General features: G+C 42.2%; 2 protein-coding genes across 2 annotated transcripts in view; both read left to right on the forward strand.

Annotated features, from left to right (window-relative positions):
- The window catches only part of hecw1b (HECT, C2 and WW domain containing E3 ubiquitin protein ligase 1b), a 48,396-nt gene extending 37,085 nt beyond the window's left edge, over nt 1-11,311 (forward strand). The window contains exons 25-28 of the mRNA XM_053487027.1: nt 6,465-6,611; nt 8,565-8,679; nt 8,774-8,972; nt 9,091-11,311. Coding sequence (XP_053343002.1) covers nt 6,465-6,611; nt 8,565-8,679; nt 8,774-8,972; nt 9,091-9,202 — 573 coding nt within the window. The 3' untranslated portion in view covers nt 9,203-11,311. The remainder of the gene's footprint in view (nt 1-6,464; nt 6,612-8,564; nt 8,680-8,773; nt 8,973-9,090) is intronic.
- Nucleotides 11,312-12,541: 1,230 nt separating this feature from the next.
- Nucleotides 12,542-16,987, forward strand: fuz (fuzzy planar cell polarity protein). Its single transcript, XM_053486224.1, has 2 exons — nt 12,542-12,606; nt 13,847-16,987. Exon 2 carries the CDS (start codon nt 13,877-13,879, stop codon nt 15,182-15,184), a length of 1,308 nt encoding a protein of 435 aa, XP_053342199.1. The 5' UTR covers nt 12,542-12,606; nt 13,847-13,876; the 3' UTR covers nt 15,185-16,987.
- The last annotated feature ends 2,661 nt before the right edge of the window (nt 16,988-19,648 follow it).

A 19,648-nucleotide genomic window follows, 5' to 3' on the forward strand; every position in this document is an offset into this window, starting at 1 on the left:
AAAGATTTTTAATAAATTTTGACTTGAAAAACGAACAAATCTTGGTTTACAAGTACTCAGTATCATGTATCACGCATGCGCTTCTTGTTTTGACGCCGAGCCTCACGTGATCACAACTGAGCCAACGGTTTTTCTCTCTCTTGCGCTGTGGAATTGTGGGTAATCGACTCCCCTGCTGGGTCTTTTATTGGTATAATGAACATCCGCGCATGCGTGTACTGTTTACTATAACACTGTGACCATGTGTGTATACGTAAAACATATTTTATTTTGTGTCTGTATGCGTGTCTGTACAGTGTGTGTGTACTGTTTATTATAACACACGTGTGTGCGCGCGTGTAAAGCAAAAGAAAGTCTTATTAGAGAGATTAAAGATCTATTTTCTCTTGGTATCAGTCTACACTTCAGTGGACACTGTGCCCCTTCACACCACACACACACACACACACTCTTTCTCTCTCTCTATTTGTTTTATTTTTACTTTACAGCAGTGATTCCGTTAGTGTGTCTAACGATGTTCCTTGTTAATTTTTCCGATAATGTGTGTGTGTGTGTGTGTATGTGTGTGTAAAAAACTCAAATAAGAGTGAGAGCGGGGTCTTATTCCTCCTGTCCTTTTACTTTAGCTTCACACACAGGGGCAGACTGGGGCCGGCACAAGTGGCCCTGGACTTCCTGGCCCACAGCAGCCCACATCATAATACATCGGCTCATTAATGTAGAGAAAATTTTTTTTAACACCAGTTACTAGTATAAAAATATAATACAGTACAGAAATTAATGCTATTTAAACATTACTGTATTTAAAGTATCACAGAAACGTATATTGGGTCATATCAGTAAAACAAAGAAACAAAGGAAAGAACATATGAACAAGTCCAACAACATATGAAACTATAAAGACAATATTTTAAAGAGAATGGCAATAAAAGTGATCAGGTAAGCTGAAATAAAATCAGTAGCAGCATTAGCTTACGCTAGTAAACTAGTTACTTATTTTAAATTATTATGGTAGTCAATAATAATTCGAAATAATGCTGAGAAACGTTATTTTGAATTAATATTGACTACCATAATAATCATTAGCACGAGTTAATGCTGCTATTGATTTTATTCCAGCTTACCTGTTCAGTTTGATTGACATTCTTTTCACTTGGCTCTAATAGATCAGGGGAGAGGTGTTGCTCATCATCAGCAGGCACTGGTTCATCATCACCGACCTCCTGCACATCCAGCTTACACTGATGAGTGGTATATCTTACACTGATGAGTGGTGTATCTTACACTGATGAGCGGTATATCTTACACTGATGAGTGGTATATCTTACACGGATGAGTTGTATATCTTACACTGATAAGCGGTATATCTTACACGGATGAGTTGTATATCTTACACTGATAAGCGGTATATCTTACACTGATGAGTGGTATATCTTACACTGATAAGCGGTATATCTTACACTGATGAGTGGTATATCTTACACTGATAAGCGGTATATCTTACACTGATGAGCGGTATATCTTACACTGATGAGTGGTATATCTTACCCTGTAGCAGCATTAGCTTACGCTCGGAAAGACGGCAACCGGGGCAGGGAGGGTTAGCACCCCAACCTGCGTCTTCCATGAGGAAGAAACCCAAGCGTGCTACGGAAAAGCCTTCTGAGATATACCCCCAGGGGAGCCCGAGAGGGGGGGAGAATGAGAGCCCCATTCGGACTGACCACACGGCATCGACATACGGCAATGGAAATTTGACCACGAATGCACAATGCATCTGCGGAAAAGTGTGTAAGAACTCGCGTGGCCTTAAGATACATCTGGCCAGAATGAAGTGTGGGGACCAGAGGAGCACACTGCAACGCACAGGACCTAGTCCTGGTGAGACGCAGGAGGGGCCAGGCCAGGAAGCACCCCACAGTGCCCAGCCCCTCCGAGCAGTAAAGCCTCTGTACCCCTGCAGGTCATTCCATCAGAAGCAGATCAAGTGGCCTTCAGCCAATAGCCAGGCAGCATGGGCACAGTTTGACACAGATGTGAGCCTGATCCTGGAAGCCACCGCTAAGGGAGAAGTGGACAGGCGCCTCGAGACCATGACATTCATCATAGTCAGCTACGCAGTAGAGAGGTTTGGCCTCAGGGAGAGCAAGAACCCCAAGAAATATATATTGAATCGCCGGGCTACTCAGATCCACAAATTACGCCAAGAACTGCGGGGCCTAAAGAAGCAGTACAAAGTAGCAGGTGAAGAGGAGAAACAACCCCTCGTTGAGCTCCGTAACATCCTAAGGAAGAAGCTCATGACGCTGCGGCGGGCAGAAGGACACCGAAGGCGAAGAAAGGAGAGAGCAAGGAAGCGTGCGGCGTTCATTTCCAACCCATTCACCTTTACCAAGAGGCTGCTTGGGGATAAACGGAGTGGCAACCTTAGGTGCTCAGTGGCAGAGGCAGACACCTTTCTGCACAACACCCTCAGCGACCCAGAGAGGGACCAAGACCTGGAACCGCAGAGGACCCTCATCAGCCCACAGGCGCCTGCTGTGGAGTTTGTGATGAGGGAGCCCAGCTGGGCTGAAATACAGGAGGTGGTGAAGAGCGCCAGAACAGCGTCAGCCCCAGGCCCCAGCGGTGTTCCATATACTGTGTATAAACGTTGTCCACAATTACTACGACATCTGTGGAAGCTGTTGAGGGTGATTTGGCGCAGGGGACAAGTGGCAGGTCAATGGAGATGTGCAGAGGGTGTGTGGATCCAGAAGGAAGAAGACTCAAAGGACATCAGTCAGTTTAGGATAATCTCGCTGCTAAGCGTCGAAGGCAAGATTTTCTTCAGCATCTTGTCACGACGTCTAACTGAGTTCCTTCTGAAGAATAGTTATATAGACATCTCTGTTCAGAAGGGTGGGATTCCTGGAGTGCCTGGATGCCTGGAACATACAGGAGTGGTTACACAACTCATCAGAGAGGCTCGTGAAGGGAAAGGAGACTTGACCGTACTGTGACTGGACCTAGCCAATGCGTATGGCTCCATACCTCACAAGCTGGTTGAGGTCGCCCTCTTGCGACATCATGTTCCCACTAAAGTCAAAGACCTTATCCTGGACTATTACAGCAATTTCAGGCTAAGAGTCACTGCTGGGTCAGGCACATCGGACTGGCATCGACTTGAGAAGGGCATAATAACAGGCTGTACAATCTCAGTCATCCTTTTTGCACTCGCCATGAACATGATAGTCAAGTCAGCAGAGGTGGAGTGTAGGGGACCCCTGACAAAATCTGGAGTACGCCAGCCCCCTATAAGAGCGTTCATGGATGACCTAACTGTCACCACCACATCTGTCCCGGGCTGCAGATGGATTCTGCAAAGGCTGGAGAAGCTCATCACATGGGCAAGGATGAGCTTTAAACCAGCAAAATCAAGATCTCTGGTGCTCAAGAAGGGGAAGGTGACAGATAGGTACAGCTTTTCACTGGCTGGAACCACCATCCCGTCTATTACGAAACAGCCAGTCAAGAGCCTAGGTAAGGTCTTTGATAGCAGCCTCAAGGACACTGCGTCTATTTAGAGAACCAGCAAGGAGCTGGGGGGCTTGTTGAGATGTGTTGACAGATCTGGCCTGCCAGGGAGATTCAAGGCTTGGATTTATCAACATTTCATCCTGCCCCGCATCCTGTGGCCGCTGCTAGTGTACGCAGTACCCATGACGACTGTAGAGGCCATGAAGAGAAAGATCAGCAGTTACTTGCGAAGATGGCTTGGCCTACCCCGAAGCCTGAGCAGCGTTGCACTGTATGGCAGTAGTAACATCCTGCAGCTTCCGTTCAGTGGACTCACTGAAGAGTTCATGGTAACCAGGACTCGGGAAGCCCTGCAATACAGGGAATCCAGGGATGGAAAAGTGGCATCGGCTGGCATCCAGGTGAAGACAGGTCGGAAATGGAGGGCCGATGAGGCTCTGGAAGTGGCCGAGTCGCGACTGAGGCAGAAGGTACTTGTCGGGTCCATAGCCTCAGGGCGCGCAGGAATTGGCTATTTTCCATCAACCAGGGTGGACAAAGCCCAAGGTAAACAGCGGCAGCGCCTCATTCAGGAGGAAGTGAGGGCAGGTGTGGAGGAAGAACGAGCCAGCAGGGTGGCGGGAATGAGGCAACAAGGAGCATGGACTAAATGGGAGAATGTTCTTCAGCGGAAGATCACCTGGCCCAACATTTGGAGAGCAGACTCCCTCAACATCAGGTTCCTAGTCCAAGCTGTTTATGACGTCCTACCAACTCCATCCAACCTCCATGTCTGGGGCAAAGCAGAGACACCATCCTGCACTCAGTGTCCAGGACGGGGGTCCCTGGAACACCTCCTCAGCAGCTGCCCAAAAGCCCTTGGAGAGGGGCGTTATCGCTGGCGCCACGACCAGGTGCTAAAGGCGGTTGCTGAGAGCATAGCCAAGGCCATTAACACCACCAAGGGCCACAGCAAGCCTAAGACCATCAGGTTTCACAGAGCTGGAGAGAAGCCCACCATCCCAGCAGGGGGCAGGTTAGGTCTCCTCACCACTGCCACGGACTGGCAGCTGGAAGTGGATCTGGGCAAACAGCTGAAGATCCCATCAAGGATAACATCTACACGGCTCCGACCAGATATGATCATTGTTTCGGATTCCACCAAGCAGTTAATCATTCTGGAACTCACAGTTCCCTGGGAAGAACGCATGGAGGAGGCAAATGAGAGGAAGCGTGCCAAGTACCAGGAGCTAGTGGAGGAGTGCAGGAGCCAAGGCTGGAAGACCTACTGCGAACCCCTGGAGGTGGGATGCCGAGGATTTGCAGGGCGGTCCCTCTGCAAAGTGCTCACTATGCTAGGCCTCACTAGTGAGGCAAAGAGGAAAGCCATTAGGTCTGCAACTGAAGCCGCAGAAAGAGCCACAAGATGGCTTTGGATTAAGAGGGCTGACCCGTGGATGAATGCTGCTGGGACACAGGCCGGAGTCTGATCAACTCTGGTTGGGTCGCCTGGGTGAGGGTGTCTGATGTTGAAAGACCCGAAACACCCAGTGACCCCAGGTTACATCACTGATGATGTGTCCAAGCGCATCAGCAAGATATATCTTTTACCCTGCATCATGATGATACCCCCTGCAAAATGTTCATAATATTTCACAATCAATAAGGCCAATTTGTCTTTTCTTCATAAAGTGTTTAGGTGAAATTCCACCCATACAAGTGTGACAAATATGCAAAGAAAAAAAATCTGAAAGGGGCAAATACTTTTTTATGGCACTGCACATCTAGTCAGATTGTTCCACTGGGATAAAACTGTGCCAGGTGGAGTTATAGCACTTACAAAATCATACTAACTTTACACTGATACTGTATACTTTGAATGATGAATGCTTTTAAAACACCCTTGTGACTCAATAAGAGACAATGCACAGGATATTTTCTAACAGCCTGTAAATGGTACATTTTGGCGGTATTGTCTTGTATCTTTTGAAATAAATAAATAAATCACAATACTGCCAAAATGTCTCATTTTGCTGTTAAACTGTTTATAAGCCTTCTGGGTCTCTGTGAGACTGGTGCAACGCGTCACTGAAAATATTGTCTTTATACGTAGTTTTATATGTTGTTTGTCTTATTGTTCTTTCCTTTGTGTCTTTGTTTTACAAATATCACGCGATATATACTTTTTACTTAATAAAGTTTTTGTATTGTTTTATATGTGGTTTTAAAAATGAATCTCCACTTTAATGATCCAGTGTATTATGATGTGGGATGTGGTGGCCTGCTGGATCCAGCCTCGCTGTCCCGTAATGTTAGAGCCGTCAGAGCGGAACTGTAACTTTTCTTCACGCCAAAGCCATAATCTGTTCATTTGAAGCATTTCACAGCATTTACCTCTAAAGCTTTTTTCTTCTTTTCGCATAACTTTAAGCTCCACCTTTTTATTCATGAAAATTATTGTTAGTTTGCTAAGAGAAATTCGCTGCATCGAGGGGGGGGGCGGTGTTTCAGAACACAGATGGAATAGACCTAACTAATTAATATTGAGGGAGGGCAATACATCCGCATCCGTAACATAAACACACGCTCCTTGTCGGCGGCGCCCGTGCGATCGATGCACTCATCCATATTCGTAGAAAAGAAAGGCAGTATTATGGCTTCCGTCATTTTTTATATATTTGCGTACTGACTGGGCCCGGAAAACACCCGGAAAACTTCCGGTGCTCCAGATGGCCAGTCTAAAGGTTTAAAGGTTGAGTTTCCATTATTTCTTATGGGAAAATTCGCTTTGATTCGCCGGAACAGATTATGCTCGCACTTAAGCACTTATCTACAGTATATGTTTTATTCATCTTATACCAGAGAAATTTGACAACGATTATATCACCTGTGATGCAATCTGATGATTCTCTGGAAATAAAATAAAAAAACTGTCAGATCCACAGAAGTCTTGTGTGTGTCATCAGGTGACAGAAAGGGAGCTGAAATCAGGAGGAGCCAACCTACAGGTGACGGAGAAGAACAAGAAGGAGTACATAGAGCGCATGGTGAAGTGGCGAGTGGAGAGAGGAGTAGTTCAACAAACCCAAGCTCTGGTCCGAGGCTTTTATGAGGTATAAACATTACCATGTTATTGTGTCTACTTCCTACAAAGTACAGACGAAACATAGGGATCGCTTACCAGCTATCTGTCATCGTCACACTTTTCTTCTGTCCACAACTCCTCCTAAACCATTTAAAGAAATTTGACCAACTTGCACAACACTGTTTTCAGAAAGTATACATGAGCACTAGTTGTATAACTTTCTTTTAAACTATTATTATTATTATTATTATTTATTTAATACCATCCAATCCACTGCAACAGCCAGAGGTTTAGTAATGTACTTGCACTGTAATACCAAATAACGACACATGGCGGCACTTTATTTTTGTTCTAGTGGACTGAATGGCTAGTAGACTACCTAGAGTACGTTTGATGTCCTTTTTTAATTTTTTTATTGGACAAGCCAGTTGCACTTTCCCCCAAATGTGACCTCATGGAGGATGGTACCCCTCTTTCAGCTTGTTAACTTGTAAAAGAAATAGTATAATATAGAGCCTTTAACAAACAAAAAAAAACCTTTTGCATATGAAGTACAGAAATGCACCAGGATCTGTCATCTCTGATTGTTTTTTGTCCTTTTTCCATTTTTCATTGGACAAGCTAGTTGCACTTACCCCCTAATGTGACCTCATAGAAGACAGTAACCCTCTTTCAGCTTGTTACTCAGCTTAGCTGGAGATGTGCAAAGCTGTGGCAATTATAGAGGTATAAAGCTAATGAGCCAGACAATGAAGCTGTGGGAAAGAGTAGTGGAAGCTAGGTTAAGGGCAGAGGTGAGCATTTGTGAGCAGCAATATGGTTTTATGCCTAGAAAGAGTACATCAGATGCAGTATTTGCTCTGAGGATGCTGGTGGAGAAGTACAGAGAAGGTAACAGGGAGTTGCATTGTGTCTTTTTAGATTTAGAGAAAGCGTATGACAGGGTGCCAAGAGAGGAGCTGTGGTATTGTATGAGAAGGTCTGGAGTGGCAGAGAAGTATGTTAGAGTGGTGCAGGACATGTATGAGAGCTGTAAGACAGTGGTAAGATGTGCTGTAGGTGTGACAGAAGTGTTCAAGGTGGAGGTGGGTCTGCATCTAGGATCGGCTCTAAGCCCCTTTTTGTTTGCCCTGGTGATGGACAGGATGACAGATAAGGTAAGACAGGAGTCCCCATGGACTATGATGTTTGCAGATGACATTGTGCTCTGTAGCGAGAGCAGGGAACAGGTGGAGGAAAATTTGGAGAGGTGGAGGTATGCTCTGGAAAGCAGAGGAATGAAGGTTAGCCGCAGCAAGACGGAATTGAGTTGAGTTGGAGGTAGCAGAGCTGAAGATGTTGAGGTTTTCTTTGGGAGTGACAAGGATTGATAGGATCAAGAATGAGTTTATCAGAGGGACAACCCACGTTAGATGTTTTGGAGATAAAGTCAGAGAGGCCAAATTGAGGTGGTTTGGACATGTTCAGAGGAGAGATGGTGAATATATCGGTAGAAGGATGCTGAGGTTGGAACTGCCAGGCAGGAGGTCTAGAGGAGGACCAAAGAGGAGATTTATGGGTGCAGTGAGAGAGGACATGAAGTTAGTTGGTGTGAAAGAAGAGGATGCAGAGGATAGGGTTAGATGGAGGCAAATGATTCGCTGTGGCGACCCCTGAAAGGAAACAGCCAAAAGACAAAGAAGACTCAGCTCTGCTGTTTTCTGGAGGGGAGTGGCTCAGCAGTAGCTCATTTGCATAAACACTGAGACAGTACATTCAGATCAGGAGTGAAGCTTGCTGTATTAAAAATCACATAAACTGAGACATAAGACACACACATTTTTGGAAATGTCTAAGACCTGTGTTAACTTACTAAAGAAAATAGTAAAATATAGGACCTTTAATTTTAAAAAGCAAACTAAGTCATACTTTTGCATATGAAGTACCCAAATGCACATGATCAGCTTCTATTTCATTTTTGATTGTGTACTTGTTTGTGCAGGTGGTGGATTCCCGGCTGGTGTCTGTGTTTGACGCTAGAGAGCTGGAGCTGGTGATCGCCGGGACGGCCGAGATCGACCTCAACGACTGGAGGACCAATACAGAATACAGAGGCGGTTAGAATACACACCTCACTTTTAATCATCATCATCATCTGTTTATGATAATAGCTGTGATTAATAATGATTTCATGTTTGTTTTGTTCCTCAGGCTACCATGACGGGCACATCGTGATCCGGTGGTTCTGGGGAGCCGTGGAGCGCTTTAACAACGAGCAGAGGTTACGGCTGCTGCAGTTTGTCACGGGAACGTCCAGCGTGCCGTACGAGGGTTTCACGGCTCTGCGTGGAAGCAACGGTCTGCGTCGGTTCTGCATCGAGAAATGGGGAAAGATCACCTCTCTGCCCAGGTACGTTTCGAATCCTCCTGTGGAGCTGACGTTTTAGTCCACATGATCTTATAAAGGGTGTTTTCCGAGCTTGTGTGTTAAACTTATCACGATAGTGATCACGTGTGGTTTGTTTCAGGGCTCACACCTGCTTTAACCGCCTTGATCTTCCTCCGTACCCGTCCTACACGATGCTGCACGAGAAGCTCCTCGTTGCTGTAGAGGAGACCAGCACTTTCGGCCTCGAGTGACGCCGCGGCCGTGCATGGCCCGTCTACACAAGAATAGTAAACAATACAAATAGTATGTATATACACATATACATATAGATATACATATCTTGCTTGTAAACCGAAGACACCGTTGCATACATCACTCACCCGTGCGCACGACGTACCGTCTTTAGGCAACACCGTGTGCAACATGCAAAGCTGTGTATGCAATACGACACAAAAGGCTTTAGCCTTCCGCCTTACTCTCAGGGTCTCGGGCTCTGCTGCGGCACTAGGAATCCGACAAGGCTGCAGCGTTTAGTCGGGATGCACACACATACATACATACACACACACACACACACACACACACACACACACACACTTCGGGGGGACCGGCTGCTGGCACAAACACCACAATCTCACTCGTATCAGCTTCAGTCAAGGCAACGCCTTTCATCAGGGCTTGGTTACAAAGATGGGCACTAATATTAGAATATTAAAATATTAGAAGCAACACAGGAAGTGACATCATTAGCCAGAGAAGAAAGCATTTAGGCTGCAGAGACATGATTAAAATGGAAACTTGTGTTAGTCTAAACTTTATCAACTGCATGGTTCGGGTTGTCATGGTAACTGTAAGCTTTGGTTTGGGTTTTTGTTTTTTTTAGACTTCTATTACAAGTGACAATTGTGAAAAATTCCATGAAATTGGGGCAAATCACACACACACACACCAAACGTACACGCATACGCTCTCTACAGATGCAGTAGATGGAAGTTAGGTTTGAAAAACGCTGAAGTATTTTTTACACACACAAAGGAAATATGGCTCAAGCAGCTTGTTGTATTGGAAAGTCTATAAATAAGCTTAAGATTTTTTTTTATTATTGATTTATTTATAATGTTTCATATTTAATATTCTTTTGTACACTACCCAGAAAGAGATTTGTAAATCCTGCTTTTCAGTGAAACAATTCATTCCATACATATTGAATTATTCGATGTGATGCTGTGTAATGACTTGTATGATTAATTACTGTAACACATGTAACACACACATTGCTTTGAGATTGTATTTCTTATTTCTAGAAATGTAATTGGTGCAGGTCTTGGGATTGTCCGGTGCTTCTGGCTTGCTTGTGTAAAGGTTATGGTGATTATGCTTTTTTTTTCTTTTCTTTTTTTTTTTTTCTCATCATATTTCCACGTTTCTGAGCACGTTTCTAGGTTTCACATGGAGGAGCCTATATGCTGTAAAGCCATGCTTCATATAAGTAAATTGTATGTAAATTGAAATATATACATCTATATAAATGATACTGATGACTTGAAAATCCATGCATTCAATTGTACAGATATTGGATTTTTGGGCTTTGTATTTGTATAAATTGAAGTATTCAGACTCTATTACAAAGTAGTAGTAGAAGACATACACATGAAAAATGCTGCAGCACTGGTTTTTTTTTTTATTTATTATTATTATTATTTCTATTATGCTCAATCCTGGATACACCAGTGCGTTTGTATTTAATGTGTCACTTGAAAAGTTGTATAATTGGCTGTACTGTAAATCTAATGTGTATATTATTAACTATACAGTATGTGTAACGTATATAGATATTGATTTTGAAATGCAATGTATGTATTAAGGATTGAAAGGCTTTTTTTTTAAAAAAAGAAAGAAAAAAGAAAAAATCTTTTTGCTTAAACTACTTTGGTTGTATAAATGCATCATGCTATGCACAGTTTAGTTCTAACAAGAACGCAATTTCCTGTCAGTTGTCCAGGGCTTCTGTTTAATTTTTTTTCCAAAGTCTCGGGTGTACACCCCGGACGGGATGAATTCATCTCGGACGGATTGATCAAACTGCCTTACTGCACCTCTGCTCAAACCATTTCAGCTGTGGAAGGTGTGAGAACGTTCTGGCTCCTGCATCGTCCCCATAAACACACACACACACAAAATGCTGTCCTGCACCTCTCTGTTTTGCGGCTCACACAACGCTGTCCTGCACCTCTCTGTTTTGCACTGTGTGTTCATCAGGTCTGCGTCTCAGCCAGTTTTGTATTCTGTATTCAAGCTCTGGGCTTGTTTGTCAAGTCGAGCTCTGTAAAAAAAAATGAGACAAAAAAAGCATAGCACTGTTCAAGAATGTCAATAAATAATCACTTTGTAATCCACTGCCTGCTGATCATTCTTGTCGAATAGCACATGGGACTCTCTGAAGGTTGAAATAAAACTAAATGAAGATTTGAAGCAATTAAATAAAAAAATTAAATAAATAAAGATATTTTCCCCCTACAAAATATTTTTAAAAAATTCAATCATATGAGTTTACTTTCGCTTTCATACATCTCATGCTCCTCTGGGCAGAAAGGCAACTTGGGCAGCTCTGAGCAACTCTGGAATTTCTTTCTCTTGGAATTTCTTTTGGGATCATTAAAGTATCTACTCTATCCATCTATCTATCTATCTATCTATCTATCTATCTATCTATCTACAGTATCTATGGGGAATAATTTCAGTTCAACCAAGAAATTTTTGTGACAGACTTTTTAAAAGTGTATCACTTTTCCAAATACAGGGATATATCAGATGCATGAAAATATGATCCATCATCTATATCATTTTATCCTGTAGTCAGGGTTAAGTAGGCCTGGAGCCTATCCCAGGAACACCCGGGACAGGGTGCCAATCCATTAGAGGGCACACACACTAACACACACACCTAATTTGGGAATGCCAATTTCTCCCAAAGACCTAATCTGCAGGTCTGTGCCACCAAATATAATCAATTTTATGTGTATTAAATTTAAAATCAGATGATTAATGGAGACTGGGACATAAAGTGCATAACTTATTAAAGTGTTTAGTATGCAGATTTTTTTTTAACTTGCAAACATGCACACTGACCTCAAGCAGAAATTTAATCCCAACCACTCTGTTACCATGCTGCCTTAAATAAAGTAAAAATTTAATTAAAATATAAATATATAAAAATATATAGATTACACAGAATGTGAAAAAGTGTAATTGGAAACTGAGAGGTATATATATATATATATATATATATATATATATATATATATATATATGGGTGAAATAGGGACGTGTGGCTATAATAGCAGCAGCAGTAATATTCTTATTATTATTACAAGTTTTAGAAAGACTGTACAGTAGTACTGTATATTAATTGATAACATGCAAGTCTCTCAGTGCGGAACCGAGGAACCATTTCGACACGGAGCTTTTATCATGTTGCACCGTTTTCCTTCCCAATTCAACGTTGATGATGAAGTCCACCAATCGTGTCGCTCGGCGCGGGTCGTAATAGCCAATCGCTAAGCTTAGGAGGCGGGCTTTCTACGAGTAAGTAGGCAAAATGCGTGGAACACTTGCGGTTGCTGTGGCGACGCGGTGAGTCGTGAAAATAAAACAGGTAGGAGTCTGACGTTGTTTATTGTTGTTGTTGTTAGCATTGTGCTAATTGGGATTGTCTGACTAAAATGTAAGCAGTTTAGTTAAACAGTCTCAGTGTGGACAAGAAATGTTCATTAAGCTAAAAAAAATAATGGAAGCTTATCAATTTAGCATTAAGGCTAATTTTAGTACTGATAATGTATGTCATTAAAATAAAATAATAAAAACATAATTTTCATGAGAGTGCTAAAGTACTGTGTATTTTTTACTTTAAGAATTTAAAAGAAAGAAAGCCCCTGAGAAAGTTATTGAATTCCTGTGTGAAAGGTAATCTAGCTTACTTTATTTCACTTATGTATTATTTTTATGTATTTATTTTCTTTAATAAAAAAAAACAGCAAGGTTAAGAATAAGTGGGAAAAATCGTAAAAATCAGAAAAGGTTTTAATGTTAAGTCAGAAAAATGTAAATAGTCAGTAGAATCCAAGGACGGAAATCACCAGGGATCACATGATATGATGATATCACGATTCCCAAGTGTCGATTCGATTTGTATTGCGATTCTGTAAGTATCACAATTTCATAAATATCCTAATTCGATATAAAAAAAATCCAGATTTTGTTAGAATTGTCAAATACATCTCAAATACAGTACAAAAGTGTTAATTACAAATTAATTAAAAAAAATAGATTTTTGAGTCAGTGCAGCGATACAGAGTAGCACTCCAATGCTCTCACCTCAGTCACGATCCTACCCGATCATGGTGGCATCTGTGAACACTGTGAGCTATTCCTTGATTGTGTTACGCCGCTCCTTTGGGTCCGCGAGCAAGCAGTTCGAAAAGACACGGTTGGTTCAGAGGAAGTAGTTTTGGTTAATGTGGTTGTACTGTGCCATTTGGATTTTTAAATGATGGGTGGGAATTGGCCACAACTAAATGAGGGGAGAAAATCAGAAAAATCTGGAAAAAAAAATAATTGAAAAAGACGAAATTCGATTATTTTTAGTAATGTTAAAGCATAATTAGGTTAAAATACAGCAAAGCGCCTAGAGTCAGAAAAACAGCATTCTGTAAACATTAGGCTTGAGACATAACACCCATATTTAAATAAATAATAATAAATTTACCCTGAAAGTATGTGGCGCTGTCCGCTCAGATAAATATACTTGTTATTTTACAATACGCTGATTTAGCAGCTTAACATCTTAAACATGTTGTTCTGTTTCTGTTTTTCTTTTTTGTTGTTGTTTTTTTAAGGCATGAGATGACATCTTTTATCCTTGAGCAATGTCCAGCGTCCCCTCTCTACTCAGCATGCTTCACTCTCAGAGCGTCCAAATCCTGTGTCTCACAGCGTCCAGCGGTGTCCCACTCTTCTCCCGCGGCTCCACTAAGCAGCTGCCCTTCTCCGTCATTGGCTCCCTGAACGGCGTGCACATGTTTGGGACAGGTCACGATGCAACTCTGTCATGCTCTGAGACTGAACGGGGTGGGCGTGTTATCTGGAGAGTTTTCCACGACAGCCTGATGCTCATCGGCGTCAGCGGCAACTCTAACATCAGCGAGCTGCACTTGCGCCGATTGCTGGAGAACGTCTGGAACTGCATGGTGCTCGTGCTGGGCCTGGACGAGCTGGCGAACGCGCGGAATGTCGAGCGGCTCAAGAGAGAACTGCGGTCTTGCTATCAGTTAATTGACATGCTGCTTGAGCGTGGCATGGACGATCGTGATCGCGATCTGGGCCTCATGGGAGATCTGACACACTGCACTGACTGTATCCTGCTCCCTCAACCCGACCTCCTTCAGGAGACGCTGGAATCCTTTACCAAGGCTGCCGAGAGCGAGTTCGGGTGTTTGCTCATTTGTGGTAAACTTGCTGTAGCAACTGAGAAATGGTGGCGTCTCGCTCCTCAAGAGCTGGTCCTTCTTTCTGCACTCGCAAATTTGCCCCCTGGGAAGACCTCATGTGACTATCCTGTCTTTTTACCTCAAGGTAGCCCTAATGTCGCGCTCAGGCTGCTGTGCTTCCAGCTGCTCCCTAGTGCCACGGCTTGTGTCCTGTGTGGCCCCAGACCATCTCTGTATCAGCTTGAGAGTGAGCAGGTTAGACGGTTTTGGTCTCCTATAGTAGAGAACCTGCGATCCTGCTTGGACCAAGCTGCACGCTCAGCTCTGTCTCCTTCCGTCAAACTGCGGCAGGACGTCCTAGGTCTTCTCCTGATCAACCGCGAGTCACGTAGATCGGTATCGTCTCTCGGCTACGCCTGCTCAAAAGCCACGCCTCCTCTGTCAATAACTCGTTGCTGGGAGCTTCTGCGTCACTTTTACATGTTTGCGGTGACGCACTATTTTACCTCTGAGGAACCCCCGTGCTCAGGGGGTCCAGCTCCAGAGCTGCTGCACGAAGAGTTTTGCGCAGGGTTCACACACTTTCCCGTGCACTGCTACCTCGTGAATAATGAATGTAAATGCTACGCTGTGCAGACGCCTCAGCACCAGCTCTTCCTCCTCATCGATCTCTCCGCGCCCACGTTCGCTTTGCGTTCCGTCGCCACACACACTCTGGATGCCATCATCACGGCGACAGGCTTTTAAGGGGATAACCCTGAAGTCTTGACATTTGGCCAAAGGAAATCCCAAAACTAAACAAATAATAATGTGCATGGCTGATCATATGTATTTCAAATAGAAAAATCAGGAATATCATGTAAATGCAAACTTTTTTTTTTTCATAAAATTGTCACCAACAATAGTTGCAAATGACTTTGTATTCGTTACCACATAGGGTATAGCTGTTTTTCTTAATTATACCTACGATAAAAAAATATATAAATAAAAAATTAAAAATAATCAATGCTTTAATTTTAACTTTTAATTTTACACAACCCCAAACCGACATTAGGTAAAGAATGTATTTCCCGAATCTACATCATATATTGTAGGATGTCCTGAACTTTTATTTTCTATAGTCTAAAATTGTACATATTGCTCAAACAGTGAAATTCCAACCTCAAAATCTGAGCTTTGTAGCCAAGAATGTAATCAGCAGTATTTAGCGGTATCGATTACCATCAAAGATGATTTGTAGAATTTTACTGTTCTCAGCTTTAGTGTTGTTATCGATCGCGCCCAATTGTCTGCCTCCTTAAACTCTGTCTTTCACACATCAACAGTGTGCTGAGTCTAGATAATATTAAATGTTTCCTGTATCAAGAAGTTCAGCTTTGATGTGTGTTAGACACTTTAACAGGAAGCAGCTGTTCATGTGGAAATCTGTAAAAAATGGGGAAGACATGATGAGTAAAAAAGCAAATATAATGTACTGTGTCTCTTGTTGTACAGCCTGAAATGAGCAGTAAGGATGAGCACCAAGGATGTTCCTTAATTCACCGCGTTCCTGACCAGAATAACGTTCTTTCTAACTGAAAATAAAGGAATGAACGTACACATGAGGGGCGTTACGGTAAGAAACAATCATGGTTTAGTTAAATAATGAACCAATAACCTCCAATAACGAACTGGAATCCATATTAACTTGAACACATCTCTTGTTATACTGAACTTCCAGTCTCACATAGTCTGTTCCAGATGAATCCCTGCTATCTGTTTTCACCCAAATGAGGATGCTGAGTCTGGTTCCTCTCAAGGTTTCTTCCTATTGCCATCTCAGGGAGTTTTTTCTTGCCGCTGTTGCCGTTGTCCTCGGCTTGCTCATCAGGCACAATCTTTTGAATTTTTTATTCTTTTGATTGTGGAAAGCTGCTTTGCGACAATGTCAGTTGTTAAAAGCGCCATACAAATAAATTAAATTAAATTAGTTATGGTTAGTTAAAGCTAGACTTATTATTCGGATAATGACGCAAACCGATCAAACATCTTGTATGAATTTAAATATGCATGCTGTTACACCCCTAATCCACCCGTAATGATGTTTACGTCATTACAGGTGGTTTACATATGTGCATTATACATTACTTATACGATACTTTAACAACATTTTTTGTTCAAATAACTCCCACTCACTTTTTCAAGGCCATTTTGTGTAATTACTAGAGACAGATCTGTGTGAAAATCCCACAGAAATATTTCTGAAATACTTCTGAAGTAATCTGGTACCTACAGCCACGTCAGGGTCAAAGACACTGACATCATGCCCCTTCCCCCCCCTTTTTTTTATATTTGTTATGAAGCTCTGGGCTTGTATGTGATTGGTTTATCTATTTATGTTTGGCTGTCAATGGAGACTCTTTCCAAAAACAACAACAAAAAAAAGTGAACAATTTCGGACAGAAATGAAACTTCACTTATCAGTGATTTCACACTTCTATTTTTTTTCTCGTGTGGACATTGTGCAAATTGTCAGAACTGCTTTTGTAGAAAATAAAAAAACCTTAAAAACAAAACCTTCTCAGCAACTAGTATCAAGTCAAGTCACTTTTATTGTCACATCACGTTACTGGTACACTGGTACAGTACATTTGAGTGAAATTCTTATGTGCAAGCTACACAAGCAATAGTGGTGTACAATTATAAGAATAAATATACATATGAATAATACAGTGGTATAAATATTGTGCAAGTATTATTTAAAAATAAAAAATAATATAAATGAAAAAAAAAGAGTGAGTACAAGTGTACATATATACACATACAGGATATACACACATATATACACCTCTCTCTCTCTCTCTATATATATATATATATATATACAGTATACATATATCTACATATACACATACATGTATATACACATACACACACGGTTGTGAAAGTGTGTCTACTTGTGTATAAATGTATAAAGAATGTGCATTATGGAGTGCATAAAGTGGCTTAGTGACTATAAAGTGACAGTGTGAAAGTGACAGTGTAGTGTCTATGAAGACCTATTGGTCAGTGTTCAGCAGTCTGATGGCCTGATGATAGAAGCTGTCCCTCAGCCTGCTGGTTCGGGACCGGATGCTTCCATACCTCCTGCCTGACGGGAGCAGTTTAAATAGGTGGTTACTGGGGTGACTGGAGTCTTTGATGATCTTCCTCGCTTTCCTCAGGCACCGCTTCCTGTAGATGTCCTGGAGGGAGGGAAGCTCACCTCCAATTATCCTTTCGGAACACCGCACCACTCTCTGCAGAGCTTTGCGGTTGTAGGTGGTGCTGTTGCCGTACCAGGTCGTGATGGATCCAGTGAGGATGCTCTCGATGGCACAGCGGTAGAAGGTCCTGAGTATGCGGGGGCTCATGCCAAATCTCTTCAGTCTCCTGAGAAAGAAGAGTCGCTGCTGCGCCTTCTTCACTGTTTTGTCAGTATGAACTGACCATGTGAGATCCTCTGCTATGGGAACACCCAGGAAACGGAAGCTGCTCACTCTCTCCACAGCAGCGCCGTTGATGATGATGGGGGAATGTGCACCTCTACACCTCCGGAAGTCCACTATCAACTCTTTGGTCTTTCCGACATTGAGGGAGAGATGATTCCCCTGGCACCGATTTGTCAGGGCACTGACCTCCTCCCTGTATGCCGTCTCATCACCGTTGGTGATAAGACCCACCACTGTTGTGTCGTCCGCAAACTTCACAACGATGTTGGAGCTGCTAGTGGCCGTGCAGTCGTATGTGTAGAGTGAGTACAGTAGAGGGCTCAGTACACACCCCTGTGGAGCACCAGTGTTCATTGTGACAGAGGATGAGGTAATACTGCCCAGTCTGACCATCTGGCGTCTGTCGGACAGGAAGTTGAGAATCCAGCTGCAGAGAGAGCTGCTCAATCCTAGATCTTGTAGTTACTATAGTATTAGAAATTCCGCATGATTTCTGGTAAATTTCTGTTATGCCAGATGTTAAAACTGTAATTTTAAAAGGATTTGACTCAGTCTCCATTTTGCTGACCTAATCATTTTACCCTGTAATGGCATTATATTGATATGTTACCCTTAAACAAAGTCCTGTTCATTTTAAGCCGAATGTCTGGAGCACTTCTGCCTTTATGGCTGTCCTTATTATGCATTCGGTACAGAGAGCCATTTAATCAGCTAATAGCCAGTCTTTTTTTTATTGTGAAGCTAAAAGGGCATCAGAGAGACATACATGATGATTTTTCTTTTTTTAGTTATCAGTGGCACATTGGTATATTTTGCAGTATTGACCATTTTATACATTTCTGTTCTAATCTTTTATTAGATGAATCATACATTTTAAACGATTTAAGTTATTCTGCTTTATATTATTACTTTGTTTTACTTTAAAACTAATTACCAAGTTGTATCTTCGCCTGAAATGAATTTATCCGAGAACAAATTTGGCTTAGATTCAGTATAATACAAAGTAAGAGGGTTTCAAATCTACCCTGCCAAGCCAAAAAAAAATTTTTTAAAGATTGCACACATTATATATTTTGTTGAACCACCTTGAGATTTGATTAAACCACGCACTAACAGTGGCATTGTTTCAACAAACTAATGCAGTGTTATAACATTTATCATCATCTAGAGTTACATTAATTTCTGGACGAAATCTTGTATTGATCATAGGAAAATCAAGACCACTCAGTAAAAACCTCCCAAACATTTTCAATAGGGTTAAAGTCGAGACTCTGAGTTGGTCATGTGTGAAGATAATTCCCCATACTTCCAGATGCACTCTTTCATAATTTGAGCCTTTTGAACCTTGACAGTGTCATCCTGGAATATGATCATGCCATCACGGAAGAAAAACTCCTTTCAGTACCTTCAGGTCATCAGCTGACTTTATTTTATTGCCATATAACGTTGCTGAACTCAGACCTGACCAACTGAAACAATCCCAGAGAACATTGCCTTCAGATACATGGGAATATATGTTCACTGAATGTCTGTAGTGTGACATATCAAGTGTACACAGAGGGAAAATGTAAGATAAGGGCTATGCAGCAGAACACAGGGTGTGTCATGAGAATTAAAGAATTGAGATAACTTCTACACTGCTGGTTTGAATGATACTTAAAATGGGGTTTGTTTGTTCATATTAATTGAAAGTGACATCGATTGAGTTATACAGAAATATGAAGTCTTAAGAATTTATTAT

The sequence above is a fragment of the Clarias gariepinus genome, chromosome 25 (genome assembly GCF_024256425.1).
Source record: "Clarias gariepinus isolate MV-2021 ecotype Netherlands chromosome 25, CGAR_prim_01v2, whole genome shotgun sequence".
Classification (NCBI taxonomy): domain Eukaryota; kingdom Metazoa; phylum Chordata; class Actinopteri; order Siluriformes; family Clariidae; genus Clarias; species Clarias gariepinus.

What these genes read in the sequence shown, in the direction of transcription:
- fuz (XM_053486224.1), top strand. Translation starts at nt 13,877, where the DNA reads ATGTCCAGCGTCCCCTCTCTACTCAGCATGCTTCACTCTCAGAGCGTC.